Raw genomic sequence first — 12059 nt, 5'->3', positions numbered from 1 at the left:
AGTTTAATGAAGTCCCATTTGTTTATTTTTGTTTGTTGTTGCAATTGCCATAGCAGTCTTATTCATGAAGTCTTTCCCCAGGCCAGAATCTTCCAGTGTTTTTCCTATGCTTTCTTTGAGGATTTTTATTGTTTCATGCCTTAAATTTAAGTTCTTTATCCATCTTGAATCAATTTTTGTGAGTGGGGAAAGGTGTGGGTCCAGTTTCAGTCTTTTTTTTTTTGTAGAGACAGAGTCTCACTGTACCGCCCTCGGTAGAGTGCCGTGGCGTCACATGGCTCACAGCAACCTCCAACTCCTGGGCTTACGCGATTCTCTTGCCTCAGCCTCCCGAGCAGCTGAGACTACAGGCGCCCACCACAACGCCCGGCTATTTTTTGGTTGCAGTTTGGCCAGGGCTGGGTTTGAACCCGCCACCCTCGGCACATGGGGCCAGCACCCTACTCACTGAGCCACAGGCGCTGCCCCAGTTTCAGTCTTTTACATGTGGATATCCAGTTCTCCCAGCACCATTTATTGAATAGGGAGTCTTTCCCCCAAGGTATGTTCTTATTTGGCTTATCAAAGATTAGGTGGTTGTAAGAAGTTAGTTTCATTTCCTGGTTTTCTATTCGATTCCAAATGTCTATGTCTCTATTTTTGTGCCAGTACCATGCTGTCTTGACCACTATGCTTTGTAGTATAGCCTAAACTCTGGTATGGTGATGCCCCCAGCTTTGTTTTTATTATTAAGAACTGCCTTAGCTATATGGGTTTTATCCCATTTGCCTGAAATACTGTTTTCTACTACTTAATCCTGAATCTTCGTTGTCTTTGAAGGTTGGGTGTGTTTCCTGGAGACAGCATGTGGATGTCTTGTACTTTTTTTTTTTTTTTTTTTTAATCCAGTCAGCCAGCTTGTACCTCTTCAGTGAGGAATTCAAGCCATTTACAGTTATTGAAAGAATTGATAAATGTGGTAGAGTTCTATTTATCTTATTTTGTGAAAGTCCATTGCCTCGTTTTATCCTTTGCATCATTGAGGAAGCTAGGTTTTGTTCTTTAGTTTCTGGGTGTTTGCTTTGCTGGTGGTCCATTGTGATGATTAGTGAGGAGAACAGGTATAAGTATTTCCTGTATATACAGCTGGTCTTGTTGTGGTGAATTTCCTCAACATTTATATATCAGTAAAAGATTGCATTTCTCCATCAATTTTAAAGTTTAGCTTAGCAGGGTATAGAATTCTGGGCTGCGATTTATTTTGTTTAAGAAGGTTAAAGGTAGATGACTTTTCTTTTCTGGCTTGGAAAATTTCAGCAGAAAAGTCTGCTGTCACCCTGATGGATCTGACCCTGTAGGTCAATTGGTGCTTACTTCTGCCTACTTGCAAAACTCTTCCCCCCCACCCCCCATTTCATCTTGTCTTGTCTTACTCTGTCACCAGGACAAGAGTGCCATGGCTTCATCCTAGTCACACAACTTCAAACTTCTGGTGTCAAACAATCATCCTGCCTCAGCCTCCCAAGTAGCTGAGACTATAGGCACCTGCCATAATGCCCAGCTAATGTTTCTATTTTTAGTAGAGATGGGAGGGGGAGGTGTCTCACTTTGGTTAGGCTTATCTCAAACCGGTGAGTTCAACCAATCCTCCTGCCTTAGCCTCCCAGAGTGCTAGGATTACAAGCATGAGCCACCTTGCCTGGCCTAGGATTAGAATTTCTAATTTGAGAGATTAAAGTTTCGATTTTATAACAAGCTTTGTAAGTTGTTTAATTTGAAAGTTTCATTTCAAACAATGGGAGGGCTATTATTTGAGCTGATGATTTCCTATAAACTTTGATTCCCACTCATTGTATCTTTATGTATCCTTGTTTTTAATTGATGGTGCTTTTTTTTTTTTTAATTTTTTTTTTTTATTTTTAATTTCAGTGTGCTTGTTCATGTTTGTTTTTGAAGTACTCCTTTTTTGTTGATTTTCTTCTTTCTCCTGCGGTGCTGGCTGTTTTTGATGTTGTTGGTAGAGACAGGGTCTTACTCTGGCTGACTGCTGCTCATATGGGTTTTGAACCTCTGAGCTCAGGCAATCCACCCGCCTCGGCCTCCCACAGCGCTGGGACTACAGGCGTGAGCACCACGCCCGGCCAATTGATGGTGCTTTTTAAACTTTATGTAGACAGGTTAGGTATGTCCTTTCTGATTAAAATAATTCATGAATTGTTGGTGTAGGGTGTATAGAGTTTTCTTTTCTGAAGAGATGCCATTTTCTTACACATTCTGATCTGCACCTGATGTTCATTTATTATCATCAATTCTTTAAGGTTTGTAAAGAAGGAATATTTTGCTGCTGAAGAAATATAAATTATTTGAAAATTTTAGAAGATAATTACACATTCTTTTTTTTTTTTTTTTTGTAGAGACAGAGTCTCACTTTATGGCCCTCTGTAGAGTGCCGTGGCCTCACACAGCTCACAGCAACCTCCAACTCCTGGGCTTAAGCAATTCTCTTGCCTCAGCCTCCCGAGCAGCTGGGACTACAGGCGCCCGCCACAAGGCCCGGCTATTTTTTGGTTGCAGTTTGGCCGGGGCCGGGTTTGAACTCGCCACCCTTGGGATATGGGGCTGGCGCCTTACCGACTGAGCCACAGGCGTCGCCCTACACATTCTTAACACAGACCCATCACAGTGTAGTTTATTCTCTATATATGTTTGCATAGTTTTGTTTCTTGCTTTTTGGTATTTTTGAGAAGCCTCATCAAGAAATGTTTAATAAGATATTCTGAATTTTTACATTTGGGAGAGAGTTGTAGCTCTTGAATTTGTTGTCCAAAATCACCTTTGGAACTGTAAACTTGGAAAAGTGAGATGCTGCAAAGGTAAACAATATACAGATTATAATAGAGTATAATTGACAAGCTGGTTAAAAAAGGATGATGCATTTCTAATTAGCCCACAGTGCCTTTTCTTGGTAAGTAATTAGACACTGTTATGGAAATGTCATGTTAATTAAGCAAGAAAATTGAAGTGTTATAAATCTGCAAGAGGAATGACTGTTTTTGTGTATTAATGTTTTGCAGTTATCATGAAAGGGCTGATAGTAGAATATTTGTTAGATCATTGAGCTTTTGGCAGTTTTTAGTTGATGTATTCCTTGACAGTCCTTTTTTTCTAATTGATATGTTTTAAGCAGATGGTTTAACTGTAGCCAGGGAGGGTTAATGAAGTAGGAGCCAAAAATAACCAGTCATTACAGCTGTTTAAACAAAACCTTTCAAGGTAAATTGTTGTTTTCTATTTCAAGGTAAAGGAGGAATAGTATTTTTCTATATTTACTCAGCCTTGGATTTTGAGTGTTTAAAGGGATTGCTAAGCTTACTGCAGCCATCCTTCAAGTCAGTGTTCTTTACACCCTCCTTGAATCAGCTAGCCTATGGGATTAAGTACTACATGAGTAGGTAGCTTACGGTTTTTGGCTCAGTAACTTTTGAGGAGGCTGAAAATTTTTAAGAATTCTGCTACTTAGTTAATGGGATACCTTTATTTAGTCCTGTTTTTGCAAGTTACAATGATGTGAGTATGCAGATTTGACCATGTTTTCCTTTACAGGGCTAAAATCAGTACTATTTCCTCAGGAAAATCTGCCCTATTGCAAATGTGTTACAATTTTTACTTCCTGGGAATACAGCTGAAGAATATCATTTCCTGGCTTTCATGTGGAATTGCAAATGCAATCCACTGTACTACATTATGTATGGTATCTTTAATAGAAGAACAGAAATATTCCTAGAAGAAAAGGTAAAATATTCAGTCTTCTAGTCACAAACCCCACACTGCCAAAGGCATTATACACTTATAAATTCTAAACTTTAAATTGTTGAAACTTGATATTTTTAAAGAAAAAGTTCTCTGAATGTAATATCCAATGTAAAATACAATGCAAAATACAAAATAAATAAATATCTCCATATATTGAAGAAATTTGAAAAAAATTCAGTTACTTATTTTGCTTTAGGAAAAAAACATTCATGATAATTGGCTAAAAGTTACTTCTGGTTAGTTAGTTTTGATATTGCCTGGTTTAGAATCTCCAGAGACCCTGTCATATTAAGCAAGACACTTGATTTTTTTAAACATTAAAAAACCCAAAACTTTAGCCGGGCGTTGTGGCGGGCGCCTGTAGTCCCAGCTACTCGGGAGGCTAAGGCAAGAGAATCGCTTAAGCCCAGGAGTTGGAGGTTGCTGTGAGCTGTGTGACGCCATGGCACTCTACCGAGGGCAATAAAGTGAAACTCTGTCTCTACAAAAAAAAAACACAAAACTTTATTTTTTTAAACTTGTTGACACTGAGACAGACTAGAAGGTAATACTTTGACTTGTCCTATGCTTAGAAATGTGTTTACTTTCTCAACCTTTGTCTCACACCACACATACACTTCATACACTTTGTACATTCACCTCTGAACCTGTGCCCATGAAGAGGCTTCCTCGCCGTGCTCTTCAATTGTTAGCTCTGTCTCCTCTGCTGCTTGGAAAGAAGAAAGGCTAAAAATGGAGACTAGTTTACAGTGATTTATTGGAACATATACCAACCCCTTTCTCAGGCATTAGAAAGTCTACAAAAAGCAACTCTGTGCCTTTTATTGAGTGGACACCCTGACCCCTTACCATGTCTCAAAACTATCTTGGTTACCGAAACCACATGGCCTGTTTTTATTGTTGTAAATAGAAATATAAAAAGGTTTCCCTTCAGTTGTCCTTATTTCCTGCATTCATTTTAACAGAGTTGATTTGGAATTATCTGTAATTATATAAGGGTAGATAACTGTAATCTCTTGTGGCTGCTCCTTTCATTCTTAAGTATGGGAGTATTAGATGACAGCACAGTTTTTAGGGTGAAATATGTGTGGTGCTCATATGTTTCTGTCCTGGATTTTACATAGGTTACAGCCTGCCATAGATTTCAAGCTCTCTGTTTATAATATTGCCCAATTATCAAAGCTAGGGTGTGTTATCACTGCCAGGTACTCCTGCTGTCCGTTTATCTTGGCTCAACTGTGGTTCTGTTGGTACTGTAATATGGTGAATTCACTGGATTGGGTTGTTAGTTTAACAAGCTCTCTGGAGAGCACTTATGACGATGCACATTGAGATATGCTAGGTAGCCTTAAAGTTAATTTGTGTATTTGCCAAAACCTACAGAAATTCATTCACTAGAAATTTTTAAAATAATGAACTTTCAACCTAAAGATGAGGTATATATTCTCTTATTTGATAATTCTCTAAGACATTTGTAAATATGGAGTGTCAATTCATGAGTCCCAGCCACATTTCTTTAGGGATTTTGATTTGACAGTTTCTTCCTTCTCTTATAATTTTATTGGATGAATTATTTTATCCTTTGGGGGGAAAAAAGGCATTTTGTTAGATAACCATTTTGACTCTTATGCTCTTTGCTACTTACTGTGTTGTGGGAACTCAGTGATCCTGGCCAGATACTGTGTTAGGGAATAAGAAAACGTTATCAGAAGTTGGAAATAACTGGGCTGTTAATATTTACATTGTGCTCAGCTGGTTTAGAAATGTACACTAATCTCCTCCAGTCCCCCCAACCCCAAATATATTGGATCAAAATTTCCAGAGTCAGGGCTTGGGAATCTATATATTTAATGTGATCCCAAGAACTTTTGGATGTTGGAAATATTTTAGTACTGTATTTTGGCACAAGTGTGTCATGATGTATATCTAATCTCATGATGTACGTTTAAGACCAGTGCACATCATTGCACTTTGTTATAATTCATATTTCATTCTCTTTGTTATACCTCATAAAAAGTCCTTTAAAAATGTGCATTACTCTTCTTTTTTAAGTTAAACACTTGCAGTGGTCACTTGAAGAGCATTGTTTATCATCCATTGTCCAAATAGTCATGACCCTAGTATAGATAGTATGGTGATTCTTGATCCCCAGGAGCATAACACCTGGTTGAAGATGCTGAATTCTGAATTCTTCAGGTATAAGGAAAAGTGAAAAAAAAAAAAAAAATCTAGTGGAAGAGAAAATGGTAATGATACATAATATAAAGCTTTATGGATTACGAGGCCTTTTTGTGCAGATAATTCATTATAAGAATTTGGCTTATTGGCAGTTTTGCTATTCCTTTATTTTTGTTAAAGTAATTGAGGATCACTCATCCAAGATTTCTCATCAAATATGAAATAATTGCCAGGGTTAAATTGAGTCTTCTATAAAAGCCTATACTTTTCAAGAAATAAGAATTCTTCTCTTAACAAAACCAAAAAAAACTTAAGTGGAAGCAACAGCTACAGCATTTTATGGAGCTATAAAAACCCAGAGGGATCTTGAACTTGGTGGGTCTGTGTTAGGTTTGCTTGTAGCTCATTGCCCCTTCACGTTGCCTATTTTCGTGTCATGGTTGCCCATTTGAACTTCTAGAATTTTAGTAAGTTAAGCTTTCTCTGGTGAGTATGACATCTGTAGAAAAATTTTCGATTGAAATACCCTGTTCTCTGCTCTGACTTTTGAAACTCTCCAATTTCTTCTTGCCTCACTTTCAAATTCTTACATTTCCAGGTAATGTCAGACAATGGTGAATGTCCTCCTTTCTGATTACATACAGCGTTTATTGCCTGTTTCATGTTCTTTGGCATTTGACCAGTCATTTTCCATCCAGCTATTGATTGCTGTCATTTGTTGTTTTTTATGTGTATAAATTTTGTCTTCCTATGAAGATTATAAGCTCTCTGACTATGGGACTAATCTGTGGTAACATATAGTAGGTATTTGCTAAGTGTTCTTTGAAGTTAACAATGTGTACTTACATCATTTTTTTTCCTTTTTAGAAATTCCCCTTTCTGTCTTCTTACACCCACTAAGGGTTGCTGCCATTATGGCCTTGGTATAAGAAAGAATGGGCTAATGGTGAAATTTGTAGGTGGGATCTCTAAGTTTCTCAGTGACTCTCAGTGGCATAAACTGTAGGAACAGATCTCAGAGTTCTTTGATCTTTTCTTCCTTTTTAGTGACTATTTCATTGATATGAAAGTAATATACAACTATGCCATGTAACTCTATTTCCCCTCTGCTAGTCACCTGGGGAGCCTTTTCAAAATAAACATGTAACATTTGTCTATGTGTTCTGTTCCTTTACAGTCATCACCACTACCCCTACCAGGGCATGTCAAGAACCACTGGTCTTTATAGTTATTATGGTAACTTCTTAATTCAGAAGGTAGGACATGTCAGTGAGAGATGTTGGAGTATATATATATTAATATCAACTTCAGTCCTGATTCTGAAGACTGACTTATTACATCTCTTGCATACTCTTGAATTACACCTGTGCATCAGGTCTCTGGGCCCACCAATATTCCATAAAAGCCCTCTCATGTCATACTTCTTATAATGAAACTAGACATTTTTCTTTGATCAGTAATGCTTTCATTATAGTGTATTAAAGTGATCCTTATTTCTTCTGCTTAGCAGTTTCTTATTTCTAATGGAGTTACCCCCCTTTAAATAAGACCAGTTTTTAAATAAATTCAGAGGTAGTAGTGTGACTACTGACTCCAGTCTAAGAGGAAGTATTCCTTCCTTATCACTCTGTGGAAGAATTCATCTTCCCAAACTTATGGGTAATTTCTTCTTACCTAGATCTGAATTCTTTTTTTTTTTTTTTTGTAGAGACAGAGTCTCACTTTATGGCCCTCGGTAGAGTGCCGTGGCCTCACACAGCTCACAGCAACCTCCAACTCCTGGGCTTAAGCGATTCTCTTGCCTCAGTCTCCCGAGTAGCTGGGACTACAGGCGCCCGCCACAACACCCGGCTATTTTTTGGTTGCAGTTTGGCTGGGGCTGGGTTTGAACCTGCCACCCTCGGTATATGGGGCCGGCGCCTTATTAGATCTGAATTCTAATTAAAATTGTATTCTTTACCTTGTTAACATTATGTGAGCATTGACTGTTTTTTGTGAAAAGCATGTTAGAATGTAAAAAGACTATGGAGCAAATTGCTGAACTAAAATTAGGGCCTTAGAATTAACCCACTGTCACCACTACCATCTTTCCTATTCCTCCTCCTGTATATTTGCAGGTTGGTTCTTTCCTTTTCTAGGTTTCTCTTTGTTCAAGAGCAACAATGGGCATGTAGAGTATATGTGTCCTGACTGATGTGCCTGCCTTTCTGTTTCTAGGTGGGCCATGCACAGACACAGCTCATGTCTCCTTAATCACACCAACCAAAAGATCCTGTGGTACAGGTATGTACATCATCATTTTTACGTGAATTCATCCTTATCTGAATTCTTCACAGAAATTAGCAACTGGTTCTAAGTTGATATGCTTCCCAGGGTATTCTAATTTATTTCATCAGTTTTGGAGTGATAAAATAATGTGCTTAGTTTTGGGAGTGGAGTGTGAGGAGAGAATCAGGGTGTATTCTTGAGGGCATCAGATTGATAAGAGTTAATGCTGGCTGTTTGATCCAGGAAGGTGGGTATCAAAATTTACCTACTTCCTAATATCTGAAGAATTTTATTAAGACATGAGACATTTAGAAAATGTAAATCCTTGCCCAGTTTGTAGCATATGGCTAATTTGTCTAAGTCTTAGACCTACTAAAAAAACTTTGTTTAAATGATGGAGGCCAGAGGGTGAAAGAAGTTGCAGTGGTTTGCACCTGTAATCCTAGCATTTTAGGAGCCCAAGGCAGGAGGATCATTTGAGGTCAGGAGTTTGAGACCCAGCCTGAGCAAGACCCCGTCTCTACTAAAAATGGAAAATTAGCCAGGCATGGTGGCATGTGTCTGAAGTCCCAGCTACACCAGAGGCTGAGGCAGAAGGATCGTTTGAGGTTGCAAAGAGCTATGATAACACCAGTGCATTCTAGCATGGGTGACAGAGTGAGACTCTGTCTCCCCTGCGGCTCCCCCACCCCCATCAGTGTTTTAAATCGACTATTATAGTATCCTAGTAGTTTTGAAAAATTATTATCTATCATTCATCTTAAAGCCATGGATATGCTGAAATTGTTCTTTTCAGATGCATAGAGTCCCCAAAATATCTTTGTGTATCTGTGACATTTTTATTAAACATGAAACCATAAATCTTATAGCTGTCCAAAGAGCAATCAAAATGCCCATTGTTCCCTTAGCCTGTAGCTTAATTTATTTTAAGTGATATTTGCCTTTTAAAATAATGCTTCTTACATTTTAAAATATCTCAAGGATTATATTTGGAAGAGTTGAAATAATTATATTGTCTTTCTAAAGGTCACAGTCAGTATTTTTCATAACTTAAAAAATCCTTAAAACTCCCCATCAGAAATAGCACAAGCTATTTCCATGTACAGACTTATACTGAAACCTTAGCTCCTTTAAATGCTAATAGTTTGATATTAACCTCAGACCTGTCTTTATACAGTTTCAGAATAACATCTAGACATTGAAGTCTAAGGAACTTAATTTTACTCTTCTCTTCTAAATAACTAACTTTGAGGCAGGGGTGTGTGAGATAGTCCTGGCATGCTTTCATCTCTCCTGTACTTAATGCCTGAGCTTCACTAGGTAGAGTTGATTTCTTTACTTTAATTGAGATAGAAGAGAAGTATGCCCTGGAGTGACAGACTGTCTTTATTAGCCAATGGGAAGTCAGAGAGCCAGCTGCCTTCTCCCTCCAGCCAGAAGATTGAAAACACTGAGAGCCCTTTGAGATGAGATCCCAAATTTCAAATGCATGGTGTTGTTTAGTCTGTCTTCCTTTTTCTAGCCTTGACTCTCAGCGCAGAGTTCACTGTTAGCACTACCAGCTTGTTCAGGTAGCAGTCAAGGAGTGAACCTTGAACGCAGTGGGTCATTCTAAAATGTTTGGGAAAGGGATTTGTGTGCTCAGCTTAGACATGGAAATTATCATAACAGGAACCTCTCCTATATCATGTATATGTTGTCCATCTTCTAGGTAGATCTGTTTCCTTCTCTCAGATCCTATGCTATTTTGGGTATCTAAAAATAACAATGGCAGCTGGTTGTAATCCTAGCATTCTGAGAGGCTGAGGCAAGTGGACTGTTTGAGCTCAGGAGTTCAAGACCAGCCTGAGCAAGAGGAAGACCTGTCTCTACTAAAAATAGAAAAAACTATGTTGTGGTGCATGCCTGTAGTGCCAGGGAAGCTGAGGCAAGTGGTTTCCTTGACCCCAAGGGTTTGAGGTTGCTGTGAGCTATGACGCCACTTCACTGTACCTAGAGCGATGGAATGAGATTGTTTCATTAAATAAATAAATAAATCGACAGATAAATAGATAACATAATGACATTTACTGCATGCTTTCTCCTTGCCAGGCACCATTTAATACACTTCATATACATGTTCACTTAATCTTCAGAACACTCCTGCAAGATAGTTACCATTTCTTCCTCTTTTATAGATGAAAAAAGGGGTATTTAGAAAGCTAAGTATATTTCCAGAGTTAATACTATGTGTAGCTAGTAAGTAATGATGCCAGGATTTGGACACATATCTTTCAGATGCAAAAACCTGTGTTCTTTTTTCCCTACATCTTGTTACTGCTTTTCAGATTTTTTTTTTTTTTTTTTTTGGTCACCCTTGGTAGAGTGCCATGACATTACAGCTTATAGCTGTAATCTCCAGCTCTTGGGCCTAGGCGATTCTCTTGCCTCAGCCTCCTGAGTCCTGGGACTACAGGCACTTGCCACAACGCCCAGCTATTTTTTTGTTGTTGCAATTTGGCCAGGGCTGGGTTCGAACCCGCCACCTTCGGTATATGGGGCCAGTGCCCTACTCACTGAGCCATAGGCGCTGCCCCAGATTTTTTTTTCATTTCCTTGCTTATTTTTTATGTTTTTCTTTTTATTTTCTTGCTTTGTTGTTGTTGTTGTTGAGACCGAGTCCACTCTATCCCCTGAGCAGAGTGCAATGGCGTCATAGCTCACTACAACCTCAGACTTGGGCTGTGGGCATCCTGCTGCCTCAGCCTCTGGAAGTCCATGGTGCCCAGCTGGGATTTTCATTTTTTTATGAGCTGGGGTCTCACTCTTGCTTGGGCAAGTCTCAAACTCCTGAGCTCAAGCAATTCTTCCTCCTCAGCCTCCCACAGTGCTGGGATAATAGGCATGAGCTACCGTGCCCCGCTGCTTTTCAGATTTTATTGTAATTATTTCTTCTCCTACCCAGACGATGGAAAAACATATCATTGAATGAAATGTGGAAAAAAATGAAACACAAATTCAAAAACATAGCATATAGTGAAATAGTTTTAAAATGTGAGTTCTATAATCAGATCTGGTTTTAGATTCTAGTTTGGCCACTTACAAATTGTGATTTTAAGTAAATAAGTTGACATCTCAAAATTTGTTCAATTGTAAAATGGCATGATAAATGTATCTCAAAGGTTTGAAATAAGAAATAATATATATAAGTGCACATAGGAGACCTGCAATTGGTAGCTATTATAGTCTATTTTTTTTTTTTTTGAGACAGAGTCTTGCTGTATTGCCCTCGGTAGAGTGCTGTGGGGTCACAGCTCACAGCAACCTCACACTCTTGGGCCTAAGTGATTCTCTTGCCCCAGCCCCCCAAGTAGCCGGGACCATAGGTGGCCGCCACAGTGCCTGGCTATTTTTTTGTTGCAGTTGTCATTGTTGTTTTAGCAGACCTGGACTGGATTCGAACCCACCACTCTCGGTACATGTGGCTGGCACCATAACCACTGTGCTACGGGTGCTGAGCCTGTTATTATAGTCTTATTAAAGATTCTGTGTTTACAGTAGCATACCAACTAGATGGTGTTGATAAACACATCAATAGGTAGACAGAAGAATAAATGAGAAGTGCTAGCATTCTTTGCTATACCCAGTTTTTATTAATTGTTTTTATTTTAATCATATTCTATGTTGCATGTCAGTATTTTGGTGGATATACCATAAGTGAGTGATAAAGAGAGGCATTGAGCTCTTACTGATACATTTTTAGGCCTTCATTTGGATGAATATATACCTTTCAACTCAAAAAAGATGGAGAATTTTTGGCTTAGACGAAAATTAATTCAATG

General features: G+C 38.6%; 1 protein-coding gene across 2 annotated transcripts in view; it reads left to right on the top strand.

Annotated features, from left to right (window-relative positions):
• Nucleotides 1-12059, top strand: part of ZFAND3 (zinc finger AN1-type containing 3) — a 390125-nt gene that overhangs the window by 308415 nt on the left and 69651 nt on the right. For both annotated transcript variants that reach the window (XM_053603532.1, XM_053603533.1), the window contains exon 4: nucleotides 8188-8253. In XM_053603532.1, the coding sequence (XP_053459507.1) occupies nucleotides 8188-8253 (66 nt within the window). The remainder of the gene's footprint in view (nucleotides 1-8187; nucleotides 8254-12059) is intronic.

Source organism: Nycticebus coucang, chromosome 9 (genome assembly GCF_027406575.1).
Source record: "Nycticebus coucang isolate mNycCou1 chromosome 9, mNycCou1.pri, whole genome shotgun sequence".
Classification (NCBI taxonomy): Eukaryota; Metazoa; Chordata; class Mammalia; order Primates; family Lorisidae; genus Nycticebus; species Nycticebus coucang.
The sequence above is the reverse complement of the archived record's forward strand: the minus strand, read 5'-3'. Positions and strand labels throughout refer to the sequence as shown.